General features: G+C 47.2%; 8 protein-coding genes across 13 annotated transcripts; 1 reads left to right on the top strand and 7 right to left on the bottom strand.

Moving 5' to 3' along the window:
• Positions 1-725: 725 nt before the first annotated feature.
• On the bottom strand, positions 726-11,498 carry LOC9653191 (BEACH domain-containing protein C2). Its single transcript, XM_024683180.1, has 31 exons — positions 9,200-11,498; positions 8,362-9,146; positions 7,718-8,299; positions 7,521-7,655; positions 7,367-7,471; positions 7,200-7,316; positions 7,072-7,148; positions 6,938-7,019; positions 6,553-6,885; positions 5,927-6,495; positions 5,778-5,862; positions 5,525-5,719; positions 4,936-5,472; positions 4,748-4,888; positions 4,258-4,689; positions 4,082-4,203; positions 3,961-4,030; positions 3,824-3,907; positions 3,689-3,745; positions 3,568-3,636; positions 3,435-3,521; positions 3,268-3,384; positions 3,065-3,214; positions 2,932-3,016; positions 2,756-2,876; positions 2,609-2,705; positions 2,431-2,544; positions 2,000-2,372; positions 1,194-1,915; positions 1,012-1,134; positions 726-923 (listed from the first exon to the last, which is right to left on the bottom strand). The coding sequence occupies exons 1-31, from the start codon at positions 11,220-11,222 to the stop codon at positions 855-857; spliced, it is 8,658 nt and encodes a 2,885-aa protein (XP_024538948.1). The 5' UTR covers positions 11,223-11,498; the 3' UTR covers positions 726-854.
• A 1,404-nt stretch (positions 11,499-12,902) lies between these two features.
• Positions 12,903-14,211, bottom strand: LOC9657836 (histidine-containing phosphotransfer protein 1). Its single transcript, XM_002977958.2, has 6 exons — positions 13,910-14,211; positions 13,682-13,812; positions 13,516-13,584; positions 13,363-13,434; positions 13,220-13,292; positions 12,903-13,152 (listed from the first exon to the last, which is right to left on the bottom strand). Exons 1-6 carry the CDS (start codon positions 13,967-13,969, stop codon positions 13,102-13,104), a joined length of 456 nt encoding a protein of 151 aa, XP_002978004.1. The 5' UTR covers positions 13,970-14,211; the 3' UTR covers positions 12,903-13,101.
• Positions 14,212-14,704: 493 nt separating this feature from the next.
• Positions 14,705-18,256, bottom strand: LOC9657835 (glyoxysomal fatty acid beta-oxidation multifunctional protein MFP-a). Of its 2 annotated transcripts, XM_002977957.2 has the most exons (18): positions 17,929-18,254; positions 17,790-17,861; positions 17,658-17,720; positions 17,537-17,593; positions 17,405-17,472; positions 17,267-17,348; positions 17,160-17,215; positions 16,805-17,107; positions 16,663-16,749; positions 16,428-16,602; positions 16,249-16,370; positions 16,034-16,197; positions 15,726-15,980; positions 15,544-15,665; positions 15,365-15,486; positions 15,155-15,303; positions 14,947-15,085; positions 14,705-14,868 (listed from the first exon to the last, which is right to left on the bottom strand). In XM_002977957.2, the coding sequence occupies exons 1-18, from the start codon at positions 18,020-18,022 to the stop codon at positions 14,833-14,835; spliced, it is 2,166 nt and encodes a 721-aa protein (XP_002978003.1). In that variant the 5' UTR covers positions 18,023-18,254; the 3' UTR covers positions 14,705-14,832. The 2 variants fall into 2 exon arrangements, with proteins under 2 accessions (XP_002978003.1, XP_024538949.1); XM_024683181.1 differs by having other exon boundaries at positions 15,544-15,980; positions 17,929-18,256.
• A 770-nt stretch (positions 18,257-19,026) lies between these two features.
• Positions 19,027-20,636, bottom strand: LOC9657833 (psbP domain-containing protein 6, chloroplastic). Of its 2 annotated transcripts, XM_024683157.1 has the most exons (6): positions 20,538-20,636; positions 20,277-20,488; positions 19,833-20,149; positions 19,527-19,784; positions 19,272-19,474; positions 19,027-19,228 (listed from the first exon to the last, which is right to left on the bottom strand). In XM_024683157.1, the coding sequence occupies exons 1-4, from the start codon at positions 20,615-20,617 to the stop codon at positions 19,614-19,616; spliced, it is 780 nt and encodes a 259-aa protein (XP_024538925.1). In that variant the 5' UTR covers positions 20,618-20,636; the 3' UTR covers positions 19,027-19,228; positions 19,272-19,474; positions 19,527-19,613. The 2 variants fall into 2 exon arrangements, with proteins under 2 accessions (XP_024538925.1, XP_002978001.1); XM_002977955.2 differs by having other exon boundaries at positions 19,027-19,474.
• A 1-nt stretch (position 20,637) lies between these two features.
• On the bottom strand, positions 20,638-22,558 carry LOC9653190 (auxin transporter-like protein 3). Its single transcript, XM_024683152.1, has 8 exons — positions 22,436-22,558; positions 22,176-22,370; positions 21,985-22,097; positions 21,738-21,921; positions 21,565-21,662; positions 21,288-21,495; positions 20,977-21,234; positions 20,638-20,887 (listed from the first exon to the last, which is right to left on the bottom strand). The coding sequence occupies exons 1-8, from the start codon at positions 22,529-22,531 to the stop codon at positions 20,699-20,701; spliced, it is 1,341 nt and encodes a 446-aa protein (XP_024538920.1). The 5' UTR covers positions 22,532-22,558; the 3' UTR covers positions 20,638-20,698.
• A 21-nt stretch (positions 22,559-22,579) lies between these two features.
• LOC112349196 (uncharacterized sugar epimerase YhfK-like) lies at positions 22,580-24,311 on the bottom strand. 2 transcript variants are annotated; one of them, XM_024683154.1, is made up of 11 exons: positions 24,134-24,311; positions 24,028-24,078; positions 23,829-23,975; positions 23,562-23,774; positions 23,472-23,503; positions 23,358-23,417; positions 23,257-23,304; positions 23,081-23,191; positions 22,953-23,030; positions 22,830-22,895; positions 22,580-22,754 (listed from the first exon to the last, which is right to left on the bottom strand). In XM_024683154.1, exons 1-11 carry the CDS (start codon positions 24,177-24,179, stop codon positions 22,701-22,703), a joined length of 906 nt encoding a protein of 301 aa, XP_024538922.1. In that variant the 5' UTR covers positions 24,180-24,311; the 3' UTR covers positions 22,580-22,700. The 2 variants fall into 2 exon arrangements, with proteins under 2 accessions (XP_024538922.1, XP_024538923.1); XM_024683155.1 differs by having other exon boundaries at positions 23,829-23,966; positions 24,134-24,310.
• LOC112349197 (ribosome-binding factor PSRP1, chloroplastic-like) lies at positions 24,207-25,412 on the bottom strand. The gene is made up of 5 exons (XM_024683156.1): positions 25,156-25,412; positions 24,959-25,099; positions 24,633-24,893; positions 24,476-24,584; positions 24,207-24,424 (listed from the first exon to the last, which is right to left on the bottom strand). The coding sequence occupies exons 1-5, from the start codon at positions 25,360-25,362 to the stop codon at positions 24,327-24,329; spliced, it is 816 nt and encodes a 271-aa protein (XP_024538924.1). The 5' UTR covers positions 25,363-25,412; the 3' UTR covers positions 24,207-24,326.
• LOC9653189 (uncharacterized transporter C405.03c) lies at positions 25,413-27,543 on the top strand. 3 transcript variants are annotated; one of them, XR_002993319.1, is made up of 4 exons: positions 25,413-26,057; positions 26,121-26,541; positions 26,594-27,019; positions 27,070-27,543. XR_002993319.1 is itself a non-coding variant. In XM_024683153.1 (4 exons), exons 1-3 carry the CDS (start codon positions 25,485-25,487, stop codon positions 26,923-26,925), a joined length of 1,326 nt encoding a protein of 441 aa, XP_024538921.1. In that variant the 5' UTR covers positions 25,413-25,484; the 3' UTR covers positions 26,926-26,931; positions 27,070-27,543. The 3 variants fall into 3 exon arrangements, 2 of the variants coding, with proteins under 2 accessions (XP_024538921.1, XP_002978173.1); XM_024683153.1 differs by having other exon boundaries at positions 26,594-26,931; XM_002978127.2 differs by having other exon boundaries at positions 26,594-27,543.
• Positions 27,544-27,682: the final 139 nt, after the last annotated feature.

Raw genomic sequence — 27,682 nt, 5'->3', positions numbered from 1 at the left:
AGTATTATTTATATGCATTTACTTTCATCACCATCTAAGTTTTCTACCACAATAGTGTAATCACTATGGAAGACAAAAGTTATGCTATAACTTTAAAAAACTTATAAAAATATCATTGTTAGTTTTTACAAATTACTAAAATTATGATTATGTATTTAGTAGAATTAGATAGTTGAGAGTTTTAGCTATTATCAATAAAAATATATTAAGTCTAATAAAAGTTTGTATATGTTTTTATCAGTTTCAAAATATTTCTACCACTATTTATAACATTCTTGATATTTGTCATAAAAGTTAGAACAATTGTTATATTGGAAAGTTGTTTATAAAGGCAACCACTAATTAAGATAGAAATTTTATGGAGTCAAATATCCTAAGCCTTGATATATTTGTACAAATTAAGGGTTTAATATTTTTTATTGAGCTAAATGTGGCAAAATTAAATAGCCACAAATTTATTTTTTTTTGTCAAATTCTTTTTAGAGAAATCGTTAATTTTGAACTCTGCAAGATCTTTGAATACATCACAATTAAGCAAATAATAATATTAAAATAATATATTTCACCCTCAATAGGATTAATCAATGGGATTATTAGCACAATTTTTGAACCCTGGATCTGTCAAACAGAAGAATTCTTAAGATGGCACACCAAAACAAAGGGACTTCCTCCTTCCCCTTAAATCTTTAATTTCAACCAACCACATCAGCGGCATTTTAGCTATGTGGAATGAACATGACAATATTGAAACAATGTATTTCACAAGACGACGTTGTACGCAAATGGCGCATCAAAAAACAAAGAAACATTCTTTCATTTTTTTCCTTCCTCTTCAACGCAGGAGAATTCGTATATCATAGTGTAGAGAAGCTTGATCCTTCCCAGCCAAGACGGAGCATTTGATCCACCACTCTAATGCTTAACTGTCAAAAAAAGGAAGCACGGGAGAAATGAAGTTACTCTAAGATCACAGTTCTAGCGAAACAAACGAGTTTAAGTGATGGTCCTTACAGCGGGATCCGTGAATACAAGGAGCTGTCCGTTGGCAGTAGAAGCCACGAGATTTGTGTTGTCTCTGTTCAAAGCCATGGCAGTCACGTCTTCGCCGTCTTGGAGCCTCAAAGTGTGAATCACCTGCAAAACAAGAGCTTAGTATTGACAAAGAAGAGCTCGCTAAGAGTGTTCTCTAGTACCTGGAGCGTGTAAATGTCGAGAAGTGAGATAGATGGGAGCGCCTTGGGTGTTAAGTCGGGAACATCATCGTCGGGAACTCGCGGATGATGATGCAACTCAAAGCCTTGCTGCTCGTGAAGCTTCTTGGACGTGAAACCGACGATAATGTGGCGTCCATCCGACGACGTCACGATGGAACTTACATCACCTTCAAAAACTCTGGTAGCTACTTGAATCCCGTTGAGCGTCACCGTTTGCAGTCTACTGCTTCCCCTGTCCCAGACCACTACAATCCCCTCCGTGGACAAAGCTAGGATGTCCGCTCTATCTATGTCTAGCCGCCGAATAAATCTACCCTTCGCTACCGAGTGAAGAAGAACACCCCTCCCTGGAGATGCAGAAACTACAATATCCTGGCTGCCGTCGATACAGCAAACGCTGAGCTCGTCAACATGTCCTCGCAAAACACACAGAGGCCCTTCCACCCGTCTCTTCTTCATGTCCACAGTGCCTAAATCCCCGCTTGCCATTGTAGAAGGATCACTTGAACCGCTGGTGCTAGCAAACGAGTTGCTATACACTCTCCAGATGATTGCTGTAGCGTCTTGAGACCCTGTCACCATTGTCCTTCCATCCGGAGACAATCCAACGCAAGTGATCGGCCTTGAGTGACCAACTGCGCTTTCAATGACTCGCGCATTGTTAGTAGCCACTACTTTCAAGCTGTTGTCGGCGTGTCCACCTGGAGCCAAAAAAAAACAAAAAAAGAAAAGAAAAGAAAAGAAAAAACGTAAGAAAAAAAGAAGTGATCTCAATACTATAGTACCTGTAAACAATAGCCTTCCGTTGGAAGATATTGCCACAGCCGCATCACTCCTGATGCCATGCGCTTGCAACGCAATAACCCTTGGAAAATGACTTTCTTCAGTGCCAACTACGGGCTGTCCTCTAAACATGCGCATCAGAGATCCTCCGTTAGAGCCCGCAGCAGACTTCGAATGCTGGAATAAGAACGGAGACCCTTGGCCATCTGGGGTGTTTGGCTGCCATCTATGCATTGCAACATGGCAGGCTGGTACGTTTAAGTCTACTGTCACGATGGAGTCACTAGCAGCAAGAAGTTTTGCAGCAGGGACGTTGCACCGTTCTGGAGAAGGTATGGAGTAACTCACAGTTGAACTGGGATTTCTGAATACGGTCTGCAAACAGAAGTTCGTGAGTTATACCATCATCATCAAGAATAAGAAGCATACAAACCTGCAAATGTAGCACGTCATGTAGAGGTAGTCTCTTTATGTGTGGGATTGTCAAAAGCTGAGATGGAGTTTGTCCAAAGTACGCTATTTGATCCTGAGTCGCTTTTCGAATGGCCTGAAAGAAAACAAAGCGATTAGTGCTCGTCATATCCCAAACAATTATTTTTCAGATTACTGACAGGATCAGTGATCTTATCTACATCCACGGATCCCTCGTACGTCATGTAAAAGAAGACATTCTGAGCAGCCACGGCATCTCTCCCTCGTTGCTTGTAACTGTTCAGAGAAAGAGCCAATTTCTTTTGTCACGGAAAGAAAAAACGTACCCGAAAATAAGGTCGATCCATTCGTGAAGATGAGCAGACACATACTCGCTTTCAAGTGCTGTTCTGTGCTTCTGTACAAAATCTATGGGAGAGCCTGCCCATGGTGGAAGCTTGACATTTCCTGAAATAAGAGGATAACCGCGAATTAAAAACTAAATGTATCATTACTTGTATACCTAGTTGCTCTCCCAGCTGCGTCCGTCCTAGATCGAAACCACCATCGTTTGTGAGAATTTCGGGCATATAAAAAAGTTCGGGCACCTGAAAAAATGGAAGGCTCAGAAAACACACCAAAAAGATAGACCGTACCAGTTCTTTTACATCGCTCATGTCTTCCAAAACTCCATTCCACGTAGAGCCAATGTCGCTGAACATTCTATCCGCATGATCAAACTTGCCCCCCTGAAGTTGTATTGCAAGTGTTGCAAAAGGTTCAATCCTTGTCAGATAATACAGAACCTGTAATTACAAACTCAGACATTGTATCAAAATCAGCTGATATTAAGACTTACTGTCCCCGAGCTAGAATAGTGCGAACCATAATGGAACTTCGGAATAACAGGGTCGTCGAAACTATGGTATCGTTCCATAATTTTCTCGAGTCGAGATGGGTTGAGAGCACCGACAGGCTATACCACGATGTTATTCGAATAATACTTAGTCGACAGAAGTGAAATACCTTAGATAGATCTCGATAGACATTTGGATCGTCAAGATTTAGCTTTTTAGATGTGTAATCAGAAAGAATCCACGGAAACACCGGATACTAAGAAAGAAACATACGTCAATGTACGTGACAAAGAAAATCGTACCTGAGTGATGTCATTATACGTCCTTCCCGCAAGTGTATTTAACCGCATCAAATATTCGAAGTTACTGATCTGGAAACAAACTAATATGTTTATTGAAGAAATAACCAAACACCTCACTCACTTGCCGATTTGCCCACTGCTCCATGAGTTGTGTTCTTTTCAAAAGCCGCTCGGGCCTCTACCCGGAATAGAAAGTGACTAAGTTAGAAACAAGTTTCTCTCGATACGAAAGAGCAAAAATTAGAAAAGTCGCCACCTGAGTCGCGGCATAGATGGTGTTGAGGTGAGGGGGCCGAGCTTGAACAAGAGCCCTGTAAACCTGACTCTTCTGGTCTGCACTCTAGAGAACACAAAAAGGCGACTGTATAATTGTTCGAACTGAAGAAACAATACCTCAAAATCAAAAAAATGGTTCGACATGTCCAGCATAAACAACTCCAGTGCACTTTTTCGAAGCAGATATCTGCATATATCTAAGTGAATAACTACCCAGATAATCTTGAGTAAGACTAACCTTCGACTATGAACTTCTTTCAAAGAAGAAATATGCCAGACCTTAGTTCCTCCAGGAAGCGAACACGAATCAACAATGTCCTGATTCCAATCCGTGACAAAGTATATGTGACTTGTTGTAACCTGGTCAGCAACTCAACTAAGTAGAGAGAAGCAAAACTGCGCCAAAACTCATACCTGAAACATGCCTTTCCCGGTCTTTAATGGTTGAACCAACACGGCTGAAACTTCCAGCAACAAGCGTTCTTTTGACTGAGGAGTGACCGGTATAGAGTGTGCAGGCGACGCGAGGGGAAAGTCTGTTGATGCAGCCATTTGCTCGTACTCGTGTTGTTTAGATGGAGAATGATTTTCCCTCTTGAAATCTACATCGTCCACGTCGCTTCTTGCAAGGTCGTCTTCCGTGCCTTCATCAGTGGTCTCGGGCACAAGCGCCGGTGCTCCAGCCGTCAAAAGAGAATCTGGCAAAGGAGCAGAGTCTCTAGTACGTGTTTCCTCTGGTTCACGGTAATCTGCTGCCGCACCATGATGATCTGAACCTTTGTAGTTTATCTTCAATCTCTTCCTCATCCTCAGAGAGTTTTCAACCGGATCAAGTTTCCAAAACGTCTACGTAAACGACTAATGCAGTTAAGAAAATCAACAAAATATCAGCGAAGTAGCTTACCCGAGGACAATTTAATTGACTCAACAATGGTCCAAAGAGCGCTTCAATCTCAAGCAGTCGCCGAAGTAAAGAACGCCAAGCTCGCAGACCAATGCCTAACCGAAAAGCATCCGACGCGATCACCGTCAATCGTCTTTCTACCTGCTTAACAGTGTTAGAATACTTGTCGGAGTTTTAGAAATACGAACCTCGAGAGAACGTAATCTCTTTGTTGTCAACACAATAGCTGACAAAGAAGCTAATGTTTTGTTTTTTAGTTCTTTCGTTTGTCCGGATTCTCCGCCCAAAGAGAAGAACTCCTGCCAAGCTGCACTCATTGCATCTAGCAGATTCCATCTTTGAACTCTTTCACGATCGGTAGAAGATCTTCTTTGAGATGACGTTGCCATAGCTACTGCGCCTAAACCACGACCTGATCCAATCTTCGCAGCTCTTTCTTGATCTCTAGCTGCCGCTGAAGCTGCCGCTTTGGCACCCGCTTTGTCTTTCGGTTCAGGAGAAGCTATAACTGGTGGTTCAGCTGGCGCCGACTTTTGGAAACCAGAAAAGGTACGAAATCTCAGAAACTTGCGTTCCACATTTGCGACTTCCCGCTTCACATGAAAACCTTTTGGAGCTGATGCTTCACCCCCACCAACGCCAGCTGCCGCCATTGCCAATGCCATTGAGACAGGGGGGGACGCAAATGCAGCTGCCCAAGATGGTGATATCATAGCAAGAGCAGCCTGTAAAACAAAAAACCATGTAAGAATCGCTAGTAAATTAATAACTACCCACCTCTGAAGGTACAACATCCGTTGCCAGAGGTCGATCCTCAACAGTAAGAGGAGACAGACCATCCGCGTCCGTCAACTCATGAACGCCAGATAGCATAGGTCTCCATCTCCGTAAAAGTGCTGTAAAAGGTGGCAAAATTGCTTCGACATACTGCCTTCTCAGGATCTTTCTATCGGCACTTACAGCATGCCAGACCTACACAACGCAGTCTTGTCAAGCGTTTATGTTAGAAAGAAAAGCAAAAAATGCATACCTCTGAGTACAAAATACATGCAGCAACCAGAACCCGTTGCCTTCTGGCTTCTGACAAGGGCATCGTCAGTAAAGGAGAGATAACACTGCAATGCACAGGATAGAAATCAGCTGCAAATTTAACAGAAAAATAAAGACAATTTTACGTACCACCATAGCAAAGCAGATCTTGTTCTTACCGACGATCCATGAGTCTCAAAATTTTGTTCATAAGAGCTTTCCTCTTGCACTTCCTCCGTGTACTCTTCCCGCATAGATAAGAGAACCATTCTAAGCATCGCGTAGAAAGGTTGATCGCTATCTAAAAGCTGGTTCAAGGCATGAACACCTCCAGCTCCAGTTCCTGCACCCCCTCCAAAGCCAACTCCTCCCGATCCTCCAGGGCCTGAGTCGTCGAGTAGCAAGGACTTCAGCATAACGATGCATTTCTTGACCAGTTCAAAATCCACCCATTCTCCGTTGGCGTCTTTCTCCAGAGCAGAACTCCATGATTCCCAGCCACCACCACCTCCTCCACAAGTACCTTTGGATGGAAGACCAACCCCATACCACATGCGGCTTCTCGACTTCCACCCTTCAGCAAGCTCTACTCCGCAGCTACCGTAAGAGGCGAAAGCACATCTGACAGACTCGTAAGGCTCCGCAGCTGCAGAGGCTGTCAACCGTTCAATAGCACTAACCGAAACCTGTCCATTTGAATCAGCCATGGAAGTGAATGCCTACAATGCAAATGACGCATAATAAGCCATAGAATTTGACTGTCGATAACAACTCACCTCGATGGGAAGCCCAGAATCGCTTCCAGATGAATACCTTCGAGAGCCTAAGTTTTCTCCGCCATCGAAGCTGGATCTCCCGAAAGACATAAAAGACGAAACATTCTGCCCTCTCGGAGACATCGAGCCAACGCTGAGGGAACCGGTTGAAAGACCAGAATTGAAAGCCTGATGTTGCAAACGTAGATGGTCCTCCACAAGCATCAACAGCACGAGCGAGTTCTCCGCTAAAGACATGGACAGATGAGCAGCTGCTTCCGCTTCCACCTTTGCGGCTCTTGGGGATAAACCACCTGCGGCTACACCGGCTGCTGCAGCTGCCACTGCATGCGTCTACAAAAGACGATCTTTAAGACAACCATTCTTGAAGTATGGAGAGGCGAACCTGCTTTTGAAGCTCCCGCCCAGCAAAATCTAGTAGGTTTCCAAGTAATCTCCGTTTGATGACAGGAAGAGACTCCTCGCGCCTGCATTGAAAATCGGAAAGGTCAAAAGACATACTTCCAAGTCGACTCATACCTTAACCGCTGCTCTCCCATACTTGGACCGCCAAATATTGCAAGCCATTCTGCACAATGAATAGCAGCTTCAATATCCTACAAAATGAATACATGTTAAACAAAACACTAGATGAAAGAGACAGTTACCATCCATCCGTCTTTAGAACGCATTGAATGCTCCAATATTATAGTCAGGAAGCTGTAGATGAGCTCCTCGAGATCCTGAAAACTCGTGAGTCCTTCTTGCAATTGCCGCAGTCCCACCTAGAAGTAAAGTTTGAAGCACGATTGAACGGCTGGTCAAAAGAACCCACCTCATAGTTTGCTATCAATATTTCCAGTAGCCATTCTGGCCATTCTGGCATAGCCGTCAGCCTCGTTCTGTTATCAGCGTGAGTGCATGCTAGTAAGAGGATGTCCTGATATTTCATCTTTAGTGACGACGGTCATCTAGAGAGCGCCACGTACCTGGAGAGCACGAAGCTGGATTTCTCGTGGTGCTGAAGGAAGAGCACGAAGCAGAGACAGAAAAAGCTGTCTGTGTTCAAATCGATGAACGGTATCAAAAATTGCCAAACCATCATCCGTAGACGACATTCCTCCCTGGAAAAAGTACAAGCCTTAGTTCACAAACATCGTTGATAAAAAATAAAAAATTAGTTTACCTCGGACCTCACAACAACTGATAAGACGGCAGAATACACGTTACGAGTGAGCAGACGCTTAGGAGCAACCTGGAACGCCCGCTGCAACGCATATAAAAGCCAGGACGCAAGTCCAGGTGACTCAACAGCTCCAGAGCCAGCGACAGTATTTCCTATGGTACTCTTGAGATGGCCCCCAACGAGAAGTGCCCCTAGTAGTCCAACTATCCCGAGCATCATGCCATCTCCCTTATCCACGTTTCGGAAGTTGTTCCTAGCAGTATCTGCACTGATTGATAATGTGATACCTCCGACGTTCTTGTGTCCCACCGGTTTTTGAGAAGGAACTGGAGCCTCAGAATCAGAACTTGTCCTCGTTATATCACCTTCGGGCACTTCTTCAAATTCTTCACCCTCTTCTTCCTCGTCCAGTTCTCGCAAATTCAGGCCCTCGGAATTTTCACCCATCTCGGATTCTCTTTGTATGAGCGTCAAGAGCATCTCAACCACTCCATTTTTCATCAGCAACTCCGCGAAGGTCGCAGCACGAGCAGCATTTGGCTGTACAACAAGTCTATACAATAAATGCAAAACTCGCGCGACCTGCCAAGCACAAACATGCAGGTAAATTCGCAAGACAAAGCTAATGACGAAAATGTTTTTACCTGGTTGGGTTGTGGGCAGTCAAGAACAAATTGTACCAAGCAGCGAACATCAGACGCTGCAGTAGGTCCCTGAGCCGATCCAGTTAAAAGCTCCACAATCACCAGAAGCTCGTCGACGAGAGCATTGATTTCTCCCAAAGGCCTAGTATTTTTGCCACCCGCAAATGAATGCACCGAGTGCGGCTCCGGAACAATCCAGTAGCAAGATCTACAACCGTCCAGCAGCATTTGAACTGCATTTGCAGCTCTCATTGTCTTCTCCTCGGTGAAAACCATATCCGCAAGTGATGATAGCAGCTTCTTTTGCAAGCCGTAACTGCACCTGCTCCAAAGCTTCAGATCGAGAAGCAAGCTACTGTATAGCTGCACTTCCAAGGTAGCATTCCCCTTAGGTGCCTGACAAAGGGACACCACGGCGGCCACAAGCTCTTCGTCTCTTTCCTGTCCGTCCACTGACTTCGAAATTGATGAGATAACCAGAAGGTGGCCCAAAAGATGTGCAAGTAGTTCTGGTGCGTGGCCTCTTGTCATCTCGTCCGAGTTGCCTGGGTACTTGAGAGCAGTAGCCAATATACGCAAGATCGGTCCCGATAGAAATGATGATCTTACGGAGAGAGTGATATCACCAGCATTTGGCTGCAACGTTTCCTTGTTGACGCTTCCAACCACAAGTGGGAGTAGCGCTAGAGGACCTCCTTCACCCATCGCCCAGACAGCTTCCATGGGCTTCACGCGAGAAGCCACGTGGACATGGCCAAGAACCTCAGCCGGCCTTCTGTGCAAACCTGGAGCAAAAAATCATTAGTAAACTTGTCAGCAAGCAAAACTAACTACGAACCTGACGATCCCGCAGGAGAAATATCTATGCACGACCTCCCGATCAGCAGCTGAGGATGGTACAGTAAATGAGTCTTCGGCCCGATTTCAACGTCCAGTGCTGCACTTTCTTCCGCCAAGGCCCTCGATTCCTCGGATATAGCAAGCCAAGGTAGTCCAGCACCATTCCCGAATGTAGGAACGACATCACCACCCCTTGCTGCCAACCGGTTCATCTTGTCCTGACCAATTGGTTCTTTGAAAATGTAGATCGGTCCGACCTCCGCAAACAAAGGACACTGACGCCGCCTTCTCTGAAGTCCAGCCATTGCCGGTGGAGGATTTGTGCCGATGCAGCAAAACGCTAGCGGCTTGGACACGCGCGGAAAATCAAAAGGACGTGCTTCGTAGAGCCTGCCGTCAACGTAGAGCTTCACTTCGCTGTCTCCCTTTCCAATCAGACTCTGTTTGAAGATATGCTCTAGGCCCACGAAGTACCACCTCCGCGGCTTGAACGCATAGGTGAAGTGAAGAGACGACTTCTTTCCTTTGGCCACGGCACTCTCGACCACGAGAAACTGCCCGTGGAAGTACGCTTCAACTCCCTGGTTGTCTGCTGACAGAAAGCTGAAAAGCCGAGGCATATGTGCAGTTCCTTCCCCCGCTAGAGCACTTGCTGCGGCTGCTGCTGACATCGCTGACGACTTCCCCGTCTTCGCGGCCGCAGCGACAGCAATGGCAGCAGCAGTCGTCGCAGTGTTGAGTGTGTCCGCAAAACTTTCGATATAAAGCCAGGTAGCAAACGCATAACCGTTGCCAAATGGCCACTTGCTGTCTCCAGGGCCGAGTAATCCAGAACTCTCTCCATCGAACTCGAAAGTGTAGGCAGGACCTCTCGTTTCTTCTCCCGCCATTGTCTTCTCCAATGCGAGAACAAGATCAAGCGACTGTCCAGTCTCCGTTACCGTGAAGAGCCAGTGACGGAGGTCCACTACTGTCAAACAGTGAGATCCCAGTGCCTGGATAGCATCTAGCAAAGGACTAGCATCCCACTCGTGACCTTGTTCTTCAGCAGCTGCCTTTCGAGCGAAAAGTATTCGTGCCGCTTCTAGGAGAACTCTGAGCAGCCCGGCCGCCGAACACATCGCTCTGTTCCGCGTGCATGCTTGAAGAGTCATAGTGATGCCTTTGGCGATTCTCGTTCTCGGCGACACGAAAACCCCAGTATCTCCCTCTGACGAAAGCCAAGGAATAAGCTCTCCGGCCACGATCGCAGCCCCGGCACTCAGCATCATCTTTGGCGCAGCAGTGTCGTCCAGAGCTTCAATGCCACCCATCTTTGCAAGAAGAATCTCCACCACCAGCCTCGCACGAGTATCATTGTCAACTTTGCCGTCGCCACCTTCTATACTCTCTTCACCAGCCACCACCCTCTTGAGCTTGTGCAAGCTTTTCTGGTCGGCGTCGGCGCCCTGGATCGCCGAATCAATGAGGCGCATGAGCTCTGGAGACGCGTCGGGAAGAACAGCCTTTCCCCGCGAGTGGAGAGGAGACCCCAGCGACGAGCTCTTGGGACTGGCATTCCCCGAGTTTAAAACGGTGATGCTACTCACCGAGTCACGGGCCGAGGAAAAACCACTGGGAGTACCGACGTTGTCGTTCAAGCTCACCTCGTCAAACTGATCCTCGAGCTTCACCACCGACGAGGACCCAGGCGAATTTCCTGCGGTGGACTCATCAACCTCTTCTATCTCCCCGCCGCCATCTTCTCTTCTCGACGACATAACTAGATCGTGGAACCCATTCCCGTCGATCTTCCCCTCTACAATGCCGCCACTCCTATCGAACAGATTTACATTGTCGAAATCCTCCCCTGGCAATTCCTCTGCATGCCCGCCATCGCCAGATCTAGCGCGCAGCTCGACCGCCGCCGGATTCCGCTCCAATTTCGATCCATCGCTGTGCTCCAAATAACTGGCGCCTCTATCTACATCGTCCCCCGCATCTCGAAAGTCCAGATCGTCGCTCGGATCGCGGCCTTCCATCCCCTGGCGCTGACGAATCCGGGGGAGGGAAAGAAGCTATACACCCGATGCGTGCCAGATCTAAGCTTGACGAAGAAATTCCTGGGGCCAATCAATCCGGAATTTATTTCTTTACCTCCTCCAGCAGCTGGACGCGCCCGGTCGCGCGCGCATCCCCAGCGCCCTCCAAATGCGACTCAGCTCATCCCTCCCATAAACCCTAACCCTAGGCCAAGCTCGTGGTAACGCGATGTGGCCATACATTCCCTCTTGTACGGAACGCATGCACACAAAAGAAGAGCTCCGAGCCTCGCTAGGGTTTAACCAAGAAAGCATATTCTAAGGCGTGACGAATATTCTATATGGGCAACGAAGGGTTGAAAAGAATGGGAATTTTTAGGGCAAGGGAGGGCGAGCCATGGAGGCTGCCAGCGGCGACGATGTCGCGGTGTACGAGCGCGACGTCTCCACCTCGTCGACGGTGCGATTCCCGGCGCGGCGGCCTCTATCAGCGGAGCTAAAGATGAGCTCAGGCAGTGACGAGAACGCCAGTAGCGCCACCAAGCTATGGCAGGTCAGATCACTCCTCTTTCTCTCCTCTTTCTCTCGTAGCTAGGCCAGCCAGTGGCACTGCGGCATTCATTCATCCGTCCATCCTCGGATTCCTCCGAAAATCCGTTGGAAGAGAGAAATTTCTCGCCAGTCCTCTGTTCTTCGCGTGTGAGAGGAGTAAGTAGTACGAACGAGAGGCTTTCTCGATGCTGGAGCCTGTACCTCCATCATCCAAGAGAGAAAACTAAGCATCAGTACTGTGCGTCGAGAGCATGAGAGCTATCATCTCTCACATAATCTTTTGAGAGCAATCATCCCTCCCATAATCCATTCTCGAGTCGCGTGAGCGTCCCCATAGAATTCTTTCGTCCCATACTTCTCGCGCTTAGATCTTTCCTTTTTGTTCTCGATCTCTCTCTTCTCACAGGTTTATCTTTTGGGAGGAGTGATGGTTGGGCGGTGGGCTTGGGCTCGCTGGAAGGAGAGGAGCTCCAGAGGCCTCGGCGGGCATGCTTGAATCAATCGGTTAAAACTCTGCGTCCTGGATGAGAGGCAAGCGCGTTTTATTCTAGACGCCTTCTAGACAGACAGCGTAGCTGGCCACTACGATCATTCTCGTTTGATACGCGAGCCTTAAATCTACTTTGTGGTAATTAACATGGATCTTCCATATGAATACGAGGATCATCACCACCTTTCATCCACAAAGCTTACAATGTTTTACCAGTGAGTTTAACATTGGGAGTGGTAAAATCATCAAGACAAGACAATGTAGCTGTGGGGGAGTGCTGGAAAAATCCAATCGTGTCAGCTTTTTCTATGTTCGTTGCTCGTGATTCTCGACTTCGCACAGGTTCTTTCTATGTTTCGCGGATGATGATTGGACTGGGCTGGACGATTGACATCATAGATTGTTGCGAAGAACTTTTGGAGAGAAAAGATCTGCGAGACGACAAGATGACAAATGTACGAGCGCCCAGCTTCGTACACAAGAAAAATCCAATAATGAGGTATCCTTTGCCAGGGACAACTCGAATCACGCTCCACTTTGGATCATCATATCGAGATTCTCACTCGTAACAGTTTGTTCCGCGAGGGATTCGAAGATTCCGACTTCTTTTGCAAAAACAATAGCTCTTAAGACAAACCGTAAGCACAAGGAAAAGATGATTCATACAATACAGGGATCTACAAAAACTCTACAAGAGAACCGAGTGACCAGAAGAACAAAACTCTTTGGTTTTCTAGCTATATGCCCAGTCGCGGTGTGTGCTCTTCTCTAAGACGGTCACTCCATCCATAGTGCCATTTAAGTAACGAGGGGTCGATATTGCTACCACGATTGATCTCATTCGAGCAGCGGGACTGTGCCACCGGCAGCAATGATCTTCTCCTCCAGCTGAAAATCATGCAAAAGGAGCAGCGTCATTAGCTCTGCGTGAAACAAAAGTGTCCGAGGCACTTACTTGGAGCAGTGCCTGGAGCCTCGTCTTGACAAGGAAAAATTCGCGCTTTACTTGTTGCAGACATTGCCAGCAGCTGAAGAGACAAAACAAGAGAAAAGCCATGCGTTAGAACGCGAGAGATCGAAGCTGTTCATTTATCGTACCCGTCCCGGTTTTCCTCTTCGCAGTAGGCACGAAAAGCAACGCACAATGCCTTGACACGGGCAGCTCCAATGCTGACAAACATCCAAAACGATAAGAACACTAGAACGAAAAACCACACACACAGACAATGCTGGTTTTTGGATCGAGAATACCTGGCACTACTCCCCTTGAACTGATGAACGTACGCATCGATCTGCTTGAAGTTCATCGGATTGTGCTCACTGTGGACGAAGGAAGAGATAAACGAGTTAGAGCGAAAGTACAGAACGTAAAGCAAGTGGAAGGGGGAAAAAACCACGCTAAGTTACTCCACCGTACAATGTCTTTGACAAATCATTGAGCAGCTTTTCCGAGTCCTCGAAGAACAAAGACACCACTTCGGCCACGAAGTCGGGATTTGTGGGATCCTGGAGCTGCTGGAGTTGCGAGAACTGATCGTCCAGGAGATTCTGCGAATGCGAATGAGAGCGAGCGTTACACAATTCTGTCGCTAGATTCTAGAGTGATTCCCAGCACCAAATTTTGCTAAAGGATCCCTCCTCTTACCTCCTGAAACGACGCTTGCATCAGCTCCACATACTGGCGCTGCAGCATTCCGGGATCCATCGCCAAGCCAAGAACGGGATTGAGAAGAATGCTAAGATTATCGATTCCTGTCGACGAGACGACGGCGATCCACGGCGCAAAGAGCAGGCGGACAAGCGCGAATTATATACCCCTGCGCATTCGATCGGAGGGAGAGAGATAGAAGAGAGAGAGCGCCAGGCAGCGAGACAGGTAATCAAAACCCTAGCGCCATAGCCATGCTTGGATTGATTCTCAGTAGGTGAAAAACAAAGAAGCAAGAGAGGAATTTACCGCGCTGTAAATCACGTTACTACGGCGGGAGTTGAAAACTACAGTAGTATTTATATGGGGGGATTTGGCTCATACGGTAGAGGATTCGTCGCAATCGTCGGATTTGGTAGAATCGACTGATACCAGCTCGCCACGTATGCGGTTGAAATCCGTCTGATCTAAGAGATCGAATGCCGGCCGTTGATGTGAACATCTAACGACATCATGCAGAATATTGCGTGACAGGTCATAATGTGCGGATATTGTCATGACACGTGTCGGCTGTATAATGGCTCTCCAGTATCCAACGGCATGCGGTGATGGACGAATCCAGATCGTAGATCCCCGGCGATCCAACGGCGCGATTTTTCTTACGATCATGATGACATCACCATTATCGGGATTTTCATCAAATCCATTATCTGGCGGCCGCCGGCGAATCTTCCGGCGAATCTTCATAATGCCGGCGCTAAATCATTACACACCTGTTACATTCCGCCGAGATTGTGCATCCAAGCCGTCCGATCTTCCAATTAAAAATGTCTAGCATTTATACAAGGCACAAGTAAAAGATCACAAGCTTCTTCACGTTTGATAGCGCTTCGTATCGCCGCGGCAGTCCACGCGAATAATTACAATCGCGATTTGCCACTCTTCACAGGATCGCTCTGGAGCACAGAAGATCGAATTGTTGGTCGAGAGTTAATACTACAATGCATAACGTAGAAAGGAAAAATAAAACTTACCAGTTTCCCACCCTGTGATGCTCGTGCTTGGAGGAATGGCGATGGCTGGAAGAACTTCCCATACGTTTCAGACCACTCCTTCAGTTTTGATGCGATGTAGCCAGCTCCAATCATGTCAGCCCAGAAAACAAGCCCGCCCCTGCCAATCAAGTTGGAGATTAGTCGACGAACACTATCCCACTCAGAAAAACTTTAGTCTGGTACTCACTTATATGGAGGGAATCCCATCCCCAATACTGTTGCGATGTCCAGATCGGAGGCTTTGACCACCACACCCTCCTCAAGCACACGGCAGGCTTCGTTCACGACGGGGAAGAGTATCATCTCAACAATCTCCTTGTCAGTGATGTTGATCGGCTGTTCAAGAACATGGCATCACCCATTAGACTTTCTCGCAAGAGACAAGGTACGGCTTTACCTTGCCACCCGGCATTAACTTTGCCAATTGTCTCGACTTGTCGACATACCCTTGCAGCTCTGGAGCCGGACGTGGCTTACGCTTTTCGTCGTATAGATAAAAGCCCTTGCGATTGCCTTCGCCTGGCAAGGAAAACGCTTCCTCAGTACAGACAGCTAAGAACAGAATAGAAAACATACCGAGCCGCTTGTCCGAAAACATCAGAGGGAATATCTGAGACACATAAACACGTTCTGGAAAAGAATTCAAGTATTGCTGTCCCACGGCAACAGCCACACCAAAACCGACGAAATCGGCCAGCCTACAGCAGCAGACGACGAGCATGAATAGTGAGGAAATAGTAGAGTTAAAGAAAAAGTACCTGAAAGGTCCCATAGGCATCCCAAACCCTGTTATAGCACGATCAATTCGATACGGATCAACTCCCAGGTCCAGTAGCATCGTTGCTGCCTGTGTATACGGGAAAAAGACCCGGTTGACGGCAAAACCGGTACAGTTGCCCACAACTACGGGAATTTTCTTTATTGTCTTGCCAAGGGTCATCAGATCAAGTATCACTTGTGGTGATGTTTTCTCCGTCCGCACTACCTCCAGTAGTGGCATCACATGCGCAGGACTGGGCCGAGCAAAAATATTAATCGGAAATTTGAAACACTCTAGCTCACATACCTGAAGAAATGTGCACCAATAATCCGATCTTGTGCCTTAGTTTTCGAGCCAACGACATTCAGATCAATGGTTGATGTGTTGGAGGCCAGTACGCAACTTGGAGAGCAAAACTTTTCAAGGTCTGCAAAAATCTGTTGTTTCAAACCAACGTTCTCAACCACAGCCTACAGAACGCGCGTTAGAAACGGTAAAGATGGTTCGTCCAACACACGCACCTCAATCACCACATCAACGCTACCAAACTGTTCATAATCCAGAACACCTTCTACCAGTGAGATAGCCCTCTCGAATTTATCCTTGCTAAGCTTGCCTTTCTTCACACGGCTTTGCAGGTTGCCTGAAAAAGTACGTCAAAGCCATGAGCCATGCACGGGCTGGGAAAATCTTGACTAACCTTTAACACGATTTAGACCTTGCTGCAAAAAATCAGAATTCACTTCCTTCAGAACAACTTTGATGTTGCTTAGTATAAGCGCTGTGACAATTCCTGAACCCATGAAACCTCCACCAATCACAGCCACTTTCTTTACAACTTTGGGTTTTAAGCCCACGTCTGTAACACCTGGGACCTGCCAAGCCAAAAAGGAAAGCTTGCAACAACGATCATTTGATCAATGCATGACGTGTACCTTTGAGGTTGACCTCTGAGCAAAAAATATATGCGTGAGGGACTTGGACGCATCTGAAAATAATGCTTCTTGAAATGCTTTCTCCTCCTGCGATAGAGAAAAACTTGTCAGGATGCAACAAAATGAAATCTCCAAAACAGACCTTCAACAGCCCCGCAAATCCGCCTTTTACAATACCTTCTTCAATCGCATCAAGACAGACGTGCGGGTGTGTTAGTTTTGGTGCGGTTTTCATTGCCTGAGCTCTTGCGAATTTCAAGATTTCCCGAGCTTCGCCCAGAGGTTCTAATTTGTCGGTTTTGTGCAATGTAATGCACCATGGCCTGCGTCCTTCAGCGATATCAACAGCCACTTTGCGTGCTGTAGTAAGCACAGCCTCAGCAGGGACGAGTTCATCTACTAGTCCCAACTCCTTTCCCTCTTCCGACGTTACCGGTTTTGACAACTACAGCGAGATACCAAGTATCGGTTTACGACCTTCAAAAACATACGCATACCAGCATCATTTCGATAGCCTTTGTCAAGCCGACAAGACGAGGAAGGCGTTGCGTCCCTAACATTGATCATTGAGGTTCACAAACTTAGGAATGTACTGGCAAGTTACCTCCAAAGCCCGGAATGATACCAAGTTGCAGCTCTGGTAGACCCAGCTGCGCTTTTGGAGCTGCCACTCTAGCGTGACAACACTGACAAAAGCTCGGTGATCAGCATCCCACAAGATAAATAACGAAAAACACTGTACCATGGCGAGTTCCAGTCCACCACCCAAAGCGAGTCCTTGAATCGCTGCCACGGATGGTTTCCCCGCCTCTAAACACCATAGACAACGTACAAAAATTGCGGCATTCGAATCAGCTTCAAGCAAACAAGATACCTTCGATGAGCTTAGTCATGAGATCCACAGAGATGCGTCCCAAAGCCGACATATTTCCTGTCGGATCGGAAACGTTAGACAATATTTCCCCGCAAAATGGTAAACTAGTGAGGTCACGTACCACTCGCTTGAACATCTTGGATCGTGGAGATATCAAAACCTCCAGAGAACTTTCCATTTGCACCTACAAGATCATCAAAATTCTAACTTGAAGCTCCTTCGTATACATAGAAAAAAACAAAGAATGAATTACCAGTGACAACGATTGCTTTGACATCCTCCCTGGAGCAAGCTTCCTCGTACTTTTCCTTCAAACCCCACAACACTGGATGGAAGAACAAAGATAGCCATGAATCGCAATTGGCAGCTAGAAAATTTCGACAAAATTCTACCTGGCATCGCGAGCGCATTGACGGGAGGATTCCGGAGCGTGATCACAGCAACCTTATCCGCCCCAACCTCGAGGGAGACGCCAGGCCGTGCCATATCGCTGGATCGGGATAGAATGCCGCCTGTCGCGCAGGATTGGCAGCTCGATCGCTGGAAGAACCCTAGCTCCCGGCCAAGGATCGCGCCAAAAGAAATGTAGAGCTTGCTTAACCCTACAAGTGTATTGCATAAACGGAGCACCGCCGCAGATGCGAATAATAGGCGTGTGTCAGATAAGAAGGCCCCAAAATAGCAACCATGGCCGTGATGAGCCTCGAACCAAGGCACGTTTTCAAGAGTGATGCAAACTTACTGCATGGAAAACAATGAGACAACTTCACACGTTATAAGATTGACATGAAAAGACTTGGTAGTTATCCATGAATCTATCACACTATTAAAAAACAATGCAATGTACAAAGACTGAGATGAAATAATTTGATACATGGTTTTCATGAATAGAAAAGTATAAGATTCTATCACACTATCCTCAAACTTCCTTTTGCTTTACGAGGATTTCTATGAAGCACGAACTTTACTTTGCCTCCACTGCTTCGTCTTGCGGTGGAGGATTTTCTTGTGGAGCGGCAGCTGCTTCTTCGGCCGGTGGCGATTGTTCTTGAGGTGGAGGTGGCTGTTCTTCCGCCGCTGGTTGAGGCTCTGGCTCTGGTGGCGGCGGCGGTGGGATCAAGCTTACCGTCTTGCCGGTCTTTTTAATCTTCTTGAGAACGAGCTCCGGAGTGATATCGCCGGTAATGATCACCTTCTTCTCCTGGAAACTTATCTTATAAGAAGTTACTCCTGGATAACAGAGACAGGAAGATACATGACGCGTTACGAGAGCTCCTGTTTTCTTACCATCGAGTTTGCTGATTGCCTTCTTCACGGCTCTGAAGCACCCTTTGCAATGCATTGACACCATCAACTCCACAGTCACAGCCTGCGAGTGGCATTCATTGTTACAAAAACAAAGCAAAAATTAAAAACTCAGACTACCTCTCCCATTTTTGACTTTGCCTTTGCTGGAAGGAGGAGTTGAATTGAAGTTCCTCAGGGATCGATAGCACAGAACAGGCCACCTGGTTTATAAAAGAAAGGAAAACGAAAAAGAGAAACAGAGCCATGGCTTTTCTCCTTTCCCCCTTTTTGACGAACTGGTGAGGAAAAATAAAACTCGCACCACATTATTTGGAGCGAGTGGAAGTGGTCGGCGCTGCCGTATCATTGCCGGACGCATCTATCAAGTTGGACATGGCAAACAACCTTCGTACAAGATTCCAACACATCCAAGTTTCGACAATATTACCCGAAAAGATATAGGAACCCGTCGATCCTGGTTGTCTGGCAAAACAGCTGCAGCTGTCAACTCGTTTCTCACAAAAAGGGAAAAAATCAACAAACATCTTCGCGACAAGAACCTGGTCGTGCCTCTCACATGTTTCTCAATATTTACTTTCATGTAAGTACGCGCAGCCGAAATCGTGCTACGCTAAAAAGACTTTTCTGTCCCTGCCAAAAACGACGGCTTTCGAAAAATTGAAACGTCAAGCTTTCAAAGTACCTTCTACGAGTGCTGTGGGGTAAGAACTTTACACGTAATTGCGAGCTCTATGCGTGGTAAATATGTAGCTCCTGCTTACCAGAGTTCTCAGGCTTTGAACGAGTCGAGAATTGTTCTCAGCACGCTCTCCGATTTGGACCACTGTGATTCGCTTGCGCTCACTACAAAGAGCAGCACCACATTGCCTTTAGACGTCGCAGCTGCCAAGTTGTGAGTGCCAGTCTTTGCGTATGGCGTCTCAAGCGTGTAGCAATAGAACTGTGAAAGAAAGCTAGTAAGTGAGGAAGGAACCAAACGAAAGCTCACTTTTTCTCCGTCTCGATCCTTCACGGAGGTTTCAATCACTTCATCAGGGTCGTAGCTGTTCCCGGTGACAAAAGGTCCCAACGCAGCTATGAGCTTCTCGGGACTGCCAATCTCGTCGATCCTGGCGTTTGGTTTGTTTGTAAGCCGGACCATGGGAGCTGCCACCACTTGCAGGCTCCCTTCCTTGTCATCCTCAAACTTGACTTCCACCCAAGGCTCGGCACACTTTGGCTGGCAATAATTCCCAGACAAGATGTTTGCGATTCGCTGCTGCTTCCAAGTCGATGGGAGAATAAACTCGTAAGGCTGAACGTTCCCTGAGATGGAAGACAAAAAAAGTTTTAGCGCTCAGGAATCGAAAAAAAGATAGAAACAACAAGAGAGAGGAAGATTTGAAGGTCTTTCTTAGGCTCACAGTAGAACCAGACCATCGTTTTCACTTACCGGCGCGAAGCGCTGGAGTATCTCTGCCAGAAGCCTTGAATTGCACGAATCCTGGAAGGGACTCGACCGGGGGAAGATAGGCTCCCACTTCGACCTCTCTGGCCAGTGCAGCCGTTTGATTCGCAGCCAGACCCATCGCTAGCGTGAACCCGACCAGGCTCTTCCTCCGCGAAATCACGGTCGCCGCCCTTGGATTCTCCTGCGCGTCACATCTATAGCGACGATTTCTTTTCCCACTCCAGAGCAAGAATGCCGCCTTACCTGATGGCGCTGCTGCTAGCATTGAGCTGCAATGGCGCAGCTCCCGGCAGCGTCCACGGCACCACGGCCCTCAACGCCATCGCCAAGCTAGAACCCTAAATACCCGAGCAAACAAATTTAAAATTTAAATCTGTTTCGCGCTCAAAAGCAGTGTCAAGCCTCTACTTTGCTTGGCATTGGAAGCATTTGGGAAAGGGACCAAAGCTACGGATGTTCTCGAGAAGCGTGGAGATCGCGGACCATCCTCCAAGTCCCACACCCGCGATCAAAACCCATAACACAACAGCGAGATTGAGGCAGTAAATTCCGACCCAGCTCGGCATAAAAAATGGAGGCTGCTCGATCGCGTCCTACAAAACCAAACCTTTCGAGTCATATCGATCGAGCACAAGAACGCCCACACACACAGAGAGAAAAAATGATAAAGATAGAGCATTACCTTCCTCGCGGTGAATGTTTTGTGGAGGACCATATGAGCCAAGCACGGGATAATGTAGACGCTGAAGCTCGTGAAGATCGATCCAACAATGGAGTCGATGAGCCCCGTGAAGGGTGTCATGATCGCGAAAAACCAGACGAGCAGTACCACTGGAATCCGGGACACCGCCTTGAGCCAGTAGTTTTTGGACCTGTGGATTCCCAGCAGCTTCTCCCACTTCATAAAAATGGGGAGCGCCATGAAGCCGAACTGCATGAACTGGAGGTTTGTGCGAGTTTCGAGATCCATACCAAAGTTTTGGAAAATTTTACCTGGTGGAAGAGCATCAAAACGTTTGCTGCAACGTGAAACTTGGAGCGTGGAAGAACCGCGAGCGCGTAAGTGTTGTGGAGCATCGTGTCTCCAAAGGCCCAGTACATTGCGATGGCCGATGGCAGCGTGAGAGTTAGGATGTAGAGAATGCAGTAGAAGTAGACCACCTTAAACTTCTTTGGCTCTCGCATCGCGTCGGCTATCTCACTGCTCGATATCGATATTAATCAGTGTTTTGAGAGACTAAAAAATGATAAAGCGTCTGCTACTACTTACATGGTAATCGCGTGTCCCCCGAATGCGTAGAGCATGTTGGTCGCTCCAACAAAGTACTGTACTGTGCTGGGTGGAGCCGTGTGCTTGACATCGGGTTCCTGTTTAGAAGCTTACCGTGATTGTTCTCAAAGTTAGCAAAGAGAAGACATAATCGAAAGGGCTGAGTGACTCACTGGACCGAGGAGTATGCTAGCGATTGTCAAGTACCAAGCAGTGTAGGTGGTCGCCACAATCCCGATGGAGGACCAAATTCTGTAGTGCTGCGCCCGTGGTATCAAAACCATTGTTAAAAAGCAGCCTGTGAGGACAAGCGTCCACGTTCTTTTGTTGAGATGATGGTTGAGTGAATGTGTGAGACTGTTCATAAGACAAAATCGTAATTTTTTTTAAGAAAAAAAGAAGAAAATGGAGTTGATTTACCTTGAACATCCTACAAGGAAGATAACGCAGGTGAGAAACTGATCACCGGTGTTGAAGACTAAGCCCGCTATTTTCCACCGCCATCCCAAGAGTCCGTCCATCACCTCGTACCACTGTAAGGAATCAAGGAAGAGGATGAGCACTAGAAAACAAAAGAATGGCGCAAGGCGAAAACCTCAACGAAGCATTGCCTGGATGCTCCGATATTCGTGGCAATCCATGGGGTTGTTTTGCTTCGCTCGTCGCTCCTTGTAAATTATGTAGAGACTGGTTGTCATGTAACACGACCAGCAGCCCATGACAGCATAAAGTAGCTGGTATAAAATCCCCGAGACGAGTCCCAATTGCGCGAAAGAGTAGGGAAATGTGAGAAGAACCTGGGAAATCTGCAAGGAACCACAAACGAACAAATTTAGTACCAGAGATTTGCCATAGAAACAAGACACAGTACCTGGAACGAAGAGGCATTGAGCCAAGCATCGAAGGTAGAAGTGCCGTCCAAGAACAAGTAGTAGAGCCATGCTGTCCTAGAGTTTGAGTTTGCCATGACTCCACGCCCTCCACGACAACAATGCTTATAAGGATCTGTAGACGATTTCCAGTTTATGAGTCTGACTTCATTGAAAAATCAATTCCAATCTTCGTGGCAGTCCCAAACAACAGTAGCAGAAGAAAGAGTCAAGTTTTCCTTGCCTATTCTGTCTGCAGGAAGAGATTTAACTTAACGCCAGCAGTTCTATTCCGTCCAAAGAAGTTGTAGGTGGAAACAACTGTAAAAAGATAAACAAGGGGTTCGTCAGAATTTCCGCGAACGAGTAACCGAGAACATTCGTGAAAATATATACCCTCTGGGAGTCTATAGCCGATAGGGTCTTCCCGTAAGTTCGCTCGTCAAAGAGAATGCGAAAGATCTGCAAGAGTTATTTTTGCCTTCAAACGCCGAATCATCGATAGCTACAGGGACTTACAAGTGATGCGACATCGGTCCTGGATATGAGCCCCACCACGCTTGAATTCTCTGTCAAGATTCCATTTCCCGATGGCGCCTGTTGCGAATAGCGTGTAAGGAACAGTTTGACGGAAAAACTCTCCTCACATCGTTGTTCAAGCCTCCAGGGCGAATGATGGTGTAGTCCAAGCCACTGGATTTCAGAGCTTCCTCGGCAACGGTTTTTGCTTTTAGGACTTCACCCAACGTTGCTAAAGTCTGCAATGCAGAAAAGTGTAAAAGAAATCGGCTTCTTCAGTTTCGTTGACAGGAAAAATTCCTACCTTTGCATCGATGGCTTTTTCACTATCTCCAGCTCCAATGCTGGATACCTGGAATGGAAACAAGATGTTTTGTGCCATTGCTACGCATAAAACTTCCTTACCATGATAAACCGCTTAACATTTGCTTTCTTTGCAGCATTGATCACATTAATTGTGCCATCCTATCAGATTTACCGTATCAGAGAAACATGCTTAGAATTCGTAGAGTTATATACCTGGTCCACCTTCACGTTTTGAGTTCCTCCACCTACAAGAGTTGTGAAATAAAAGAGTCAAAGCCAGAGAATGTTTTCTTCTTTTTTTACCAACAGTGCAGACAACCGCATCAAACGAGTTTGATCTGAAGGCCTTCTCCACTGTCAATGGCTCAAGAACATCGCCAATAGCCAACATTGATCCCAGCTCCTCCACTTCTTTGCGGAACTTTTCACTTCTTTGGAAGACGGTCACCCATGAACCGGCTTTGGCAAGATTTCTGGTAACAGCCATTCCAACACCACCCCCGCCGACAACCAGGACTGCCAGAATTGAAAAAGTCAGTAACATCCTTCTCAAGATTGTCACAAACAAACCAGTAGCATTGTCAATGGTAGGCTTTTCTGCTACTTGGGCTCTAACTCGCACACAGGGCGTCCTTCGTTTGGCAATCACATTCTTGTGTCCACTTGCAAAACTTCGTCTTGCAAGTGAAAAACTTCGGCTTTCTACAGCTGCATTGCCTTGTTGATGAGAGGAAAAAAAATAAAAATAAAATCTACAAAGAATACATACCAGTGACCCGAGCAGAAACCAAATTGCGCATCTCCAAACAGGCGTTTTCACCTGCGTAGCAAGGGAGAGCACTGAAGCAAATGACGCAAGATATAAAACCAAAAACCTTTGTTCACAATACAGGGCAGCGAAGGCGATGAGGTACACGCCATAGCTGCATATGAACCCTAAGCACCAAGTGAAATTACCGAGATTAGATTCATGAGTCCTCTTCGCACGCATACAGTGTTGGAAAAACATTTTTTTTTGTTTTGTTGCTGCAGGAAGAAACGACCAACGTTAGTGTAGAACACCAACCATCAAGTTTTTGGATCCTCTTCAAGCTTCTGAGGTATAGCTGTTGGGCCTATCAATCCATATCCACCTTCCTTGCGCTTGTACAAAACATTTATCTCGACTGAAACACATGGTAAGAAGAAAGGAGGATTAAAAAATGGTGGTAACTTACGAGTTTTAACATTCCGGAATGCATAGAAATCATGCCCAATGTTCTTCATTTCCTCTAGTGCATCCTCCGGCCGCATAGGAAGCATGTCAAAAAACTTCTCTCTAATAATCTGCGAAGTTCCTCATAAGAAAAAAGAACTAACATGTTCTTTGCTTACCTCCGTTTCTACTGCCAGATCTTCGGCCTCTGCAATAACATCTTCAATCTCCTCGTCGTTGGTTGGAAAAGGAGGAATCGGTGCTTTGTCTAGGGATTGAATCCGACCTCTGGAACGGAGGCGTCCGTGGAGTCCTAGTTTATCTTTGAGCTTGAGAAGTTTCTTCCCAAGAAGCCGTGATGCATTATCAACGCAAGCGTGCATGTTTCCACCGTCTTCTTCCGCACGAAGAACTCCATGCTTCTTCGTGAACAATGTAGCCTAATAACAAAAGCAAAGCCTTCACTAAAGCCTTCACGAGAAAAAAAAAACGGAAGAACTCAAACCTCACAGCGATAGAGTCTTGGACCACTCTCGGCTTCTCCACGCATTGACAAGCGAACATCCACTTCTCTCACCATATGGCTCCTCTCGATTATCGCGTCGGCCATTTTGTCCTCCACATAGCTCTTGATATCGTCAGGAATCTAGAGAGGGCAAATGATCACTATCGATCGATCCATCTCAATCTTGGAGGACCTACCGTAATATGTCGCCCCTGGAGGAGGAGAGGAATCGAGGCGAGCTCCGTGCTCCAGGCCTCGGTCGACATTCTTGCCCCAGGATTCCACCGCGACTGGAGCTTGATTCGTTGCAAAGCGGCGGCTGCGACAGCAATTCTCCTTCTCGGAAGAGCGCCGCATCCGTGTCGCACCATCCCGATCATCGCTGCGCTGTGGAGAAGAATCATCGCCTAGGGTTCTAGCCAAGTGGCATTCCTCTGCCCTTCTAGGGCTTACATTTCCAAGGCATTTCTAGGGTTCATGCGCGCGAGCGAGGTAATCGCAGCTTAGATCAGCTCGCCGAGTAAGAATGCTGCGCGCGACATGGAATTGGATCGTAGGACTGGTTTGCGTGGTTTTGGTTGCGGTCATCTGGATCGCAGCTAGCTTCGTGGTGCAATCGGTCGTTGATAGCGGGATTTCGCCCTTTCTCATCGCCTACATTTGCAACAGCTTGTTTATGGTTTACATACCGATCGTGGAATTGGTGTGGTGGATCAAGCGACGCTACGCGGCGCGCAAGACGAGAGAGGCGGCCTCTAAGAACCATGTTCTTACAAACGCTGAGAAGGCCAAGCTTTTGGAAACCGGTGCTGGATCCGACATTGAAATTGGTGGATCTTTGGCAGACGCAAGGAACATGCAAGCTTCCAGTGCCGAGATCAGTGAAGTTGACTCGGAGGTTGTGGCAGACGCAAGGAACAAGCAAGCTTCCAGTGAAGGTGGCTCGGAGGTTGTGTCTGACGAAGAAGAGAGCTCCAGTTCCACAGCGAGGAGATTATTGTCGAGAAGGGAAACCGCGAAGATCAGTGCTCTCATCTGTCCGGTGTGGTTCTTCGCGCAGTTTACGTTCAATCTTTCCTTGAAGTACACGACAGTCACTGTAAGTTACACTTTCTTTGCTCTTAAAACCTCAAGTTTTGATTTTTCTTTCTTTTGATCGCAGTCGAACACCGTTCTAAGCAGTACTTCGACTTTGTTCACGTTTATAGCGTCCGTGATGTTTCTCAACGAGACTTTCACGGTGTTGAAAATCGTCAGCGTCGTTCTTTGCATGGCTGGTAGCGCCGTTGTTGCTTTTGGAGACTCCGAGAGCCTGCAAAAAGACTCAGCGCCTCATCCAGTGGTGGGAGATATGGTCTGCCTTTTGTCCGCGATGCTCTACGCCTGCTATACGAGCTTGATACGTAAGAAGTTCCCGGACGAGAACTCGTCCGCGGAAGAAGTTAGCACGGCTCTCTTCCTGGGGTATCTTGGTTTGTTTAACGCTCTCATCTTTTGTCCGGTCGTGGTGCTTCTACACTTCACAGGATTGGAGCCGATTCACAGGCTCACGGCCACACAATGGGAACTCATCGTCGGCAAAGGTCGAGTTTCTAGTGTGCTTTTTTCTTCTCTGACGCGTGTTTTTGTCTCCAGGGATGCTGGACAACGTCCTGAGCGACTACTTATGGGCCGAAGCAGTGCTTCTCACGTCCACAACAGTGGCAACGGCTGGACTCACACTCCAAGTGCCAATAGCAGCGGTGGTTGATTCTCTTCGTGGACATGCTCCAGGAACTGTCAACGTTGTTGGCGCTGTGGCTGTGCTGGCGGGATTCTTTGGCATCAACCAGCCGGAGAATTGCTGCTCCACTCAAAGAAAAGCTGCGCCAGGAGAAGAAGCTCGTTTCTCTAGCGAGCAACACTTGGATGATCCTGTTGCTGCCACCAGCAAGGATGGAGTACTCGTGGACCCTGGTAGTACTTGAAAAAAGGTACACGAGGCTCTTTCTTTAAAGTTTTCTTTGTCGCTGCCGCTCGCGCAGAGTGAGTTACTTATCGACACTAAACGAGGGGCATGACGTAAGAGCTTGGCAATCCTAAAGCTTTTCTTCTAATAAACTACAATGCAGTGATCCTCGTAATCGGAAAGATCGAGATCATGGAAACGAAGAAAGGATCGAGCTACTGGTAGGGGTGTGGACTTTATATCTCCCAAGGCATTGACTTTCCAGCTCGTCGAGTGAAAAGCATCGATCGACTGAAAAGAAAATCGACAAGTATGTGACTATCAATCACAGGCAGGCGTGAAGCGTATATACGGTCACATCCGAGTGTTTATACAACCACTATTTCCACTACTTCCTTCCATCCAATCCAATCCATCAAAAATGCCAATCCAACGAAAGGAACTTTTGCTTTAGCCTAGGGCTAGCAGCGAATAAACGAAGGAAGGAAAGCATGCATGGGGGCCACTCTCAATCAAGCATTTATACGCCAGCATCACATTTCGTTACCGTACTTGTCGTCGTCGTCGTCGTCGCGCGCCAGCAGTTTAACGGCCGTCACTCTTTTGACTAAATGTAACGTTCGTACGCGATATCTTTTGTACGGAAATGTGCCAAGCGCCGGCCGGCAACGCAATTAACACACGTCCAATGCCGCCGGCGCCTTTAAAGATTTGGAGGCGGAGCTTGCCCGTTAGATGGGTCCATCGTGCGGCTGGGATGACGCCGGATGCGGTAC

Source organism: Selaginella moellendorffii, unplaced genomic scaffold (assembly GCF_000143415.4).
Source record: "Selaginella moellendorffii unplaced genomic scaffold, v1.0 SELMOscaffold_36, whole genome shotgun sequence".
Classification (NCBI taxonomy): domain Eukaryota; kingdom Viridiplantae; phylum Streptophyta; class Lycopodiopsida; order Selaginellales; family Selaginellaceae; genus Selaginella; species Selaginella moellendorffii.
This window is presented reverse-complemented; position numbering and strand designations above follow the sequence as displayed.

Coding starts and splice junctions, on each gene's coding strand:
- LOC9653191 (XM_024683180.1), bottom strand. CDS start 11,222: ATGGAAGGCCGCGATCCGAGCGACGATCTGGACTTTCGAGATGCGGGG. Junction 6,496..6,552: donor ATTCTGGGCTTCCCATCGAG/GTGAGTTGTTAT, acceptor TTTGCATTGTAG/GCATTCACTTCCATGGCTGA. Junction 3,637..3,688: donor AGCAGTGGGCAAATCGGCAA/GTGAGTGAGGTG, acceptor GTTTGTTTCCAG/ATCAGTAACTTCGAATATTT.
- LOC9657836 (XM_002977958.2), bottom strand. CDS start 13,969: ATGGATCCCGGAATGCTGCAGCGCCAGTATGTGGAGCTGATGCAAGCG. Junction 13,813..13,909: donor TGCAAGCGTCGTTTCAGGAG/GTAAGAGGAGGG, acceptor TCGCATTCGCAG/AATCTCCTGGACGATCAGTT. Junction 13,153..13,219: donor GGCTCCAGGCACTGCTCCAA/GTAAGTGCCTCG, acceptor CATGATTTTCAG/CTGGAGGAGAAGATCATTGC.
- LOC9657835 (XM_024683181.1), bottom strand. CDS start 18,022: ATGGCACGGCCTGGCGTCTCCCTCGAGGTTGGGGCGGATAAGGTTGCT. Junction 17,594..17,657: donor CCAAGATGTTCAAGCGAGTG/GTACGTGACCTC, acceptor CCGATCCGACAG/GAAATATGTCGGCTTTGGGA. Junction 16,198..16,248: donor GCGTTGATGTGGTGATTGAG/GTGCGTGTGTTG, acceptor CGCGTTCTGTAG/GCTGTGGTTGAGAACGTTGG.
- LOC9657833 (XM_002977955.2), bottom strand. CDS start 20,617: ATGGCGTTGAGGGCCGTGGTGCCGTGGACGCTGCCGGGAGCTGCGCCA. Junction 20,489..20,537: donor GCTAGCAGCAGCGCCATCAG/GTAAGGCGGCAT, acceptor TCGTCGCTATAG/ATGTGACGCGCAGGAGAATC. Junction 19,785..19,832: donor AGGATCGAGACGGAGAAAAA/GTGAGCTTTCGT, acceptor TTTCTTTCACAG/TTCTATTGCTACACGCTTGA.
- LOC9653190 (XM_024683152.1), bottom strand. CDS start 22,531: ATGGCAAACTCAAACTCTAGGACAGCATGGCTCTACTACTTGTTCTTG. Junction 21,922..21,984: donor TTCCTTGTAGGATGTTCAAG/GTAAATCAACTC, acceptor TCTTATGAACAG/TCTCACACATTCACTCAACC. Junction 21,496..21,564: donor GGGGGACACGCGATTACCAT/GTAAGTAGTAGC, acceptor GATATCGAGCAG/TGAGATAGCCGACGCGATGC.
- LOC112349196 (XM_024683154.1), bottom strand. CDS start 24,179: ATGGCGTGTACCTCATCGCCTTCGCTGCCCTGTATTGTGAACAAAG. Junction 23,976..24,027: donor GGTTTCTGCTCGGGTCACTG/GTATGTATTCTT, acceptor CTCATCAACAAG/GCAATGCAGCTGTAGAAAGC. Junction 23,418..23,471: donor AAAACGTGAAGGTGGACCAG/GTATATAACTCT, acceptor TAAATCTGATAG/GATGGCACAATTAATGTGAT.
- LOC112349197 (XM_024683156.1), bottom strand. CDS start 25,362: ATGATTCTTCTCCACAGCGCAGCGATGATCGGGATGGTGCGACACGGA. Junction 24,894..24,958: donor CAAGACTCTATCGCTGTGAG/GTTTGAGTTCTT, acceptor TTTTGTTATTAG/GCTACATTGTTCACGAAGAA. Junction 24,425..24,475: donor ATTCCGGAATGTTAAAACTC/GTAAGTTACCAC, acceptor CATGTGTTTCAG/TCGAGATAAATGTTTTGTAC.
- LOC9653189 (XM_024683153.1), top strand. CDS start 25,485: ATGCTGCGCGCGACATGGAATTGGATCGTAGGACTGGTTTGCGTGGTT. Junction 26,058..26,120: donor TGAAGTACACGACAGTCACT/GTAAGTTACACT, acceptor TTTTGATCGCAG/TCGAACACCGTTCTAAGCAG. Junction 26,542..26,593: donor GGAACTCATCGTCGGCAAAG/GTCGAGTTTCTA, acceptor TTTTGTCTCCAG/GGATGCTGGACAACGTCCTG.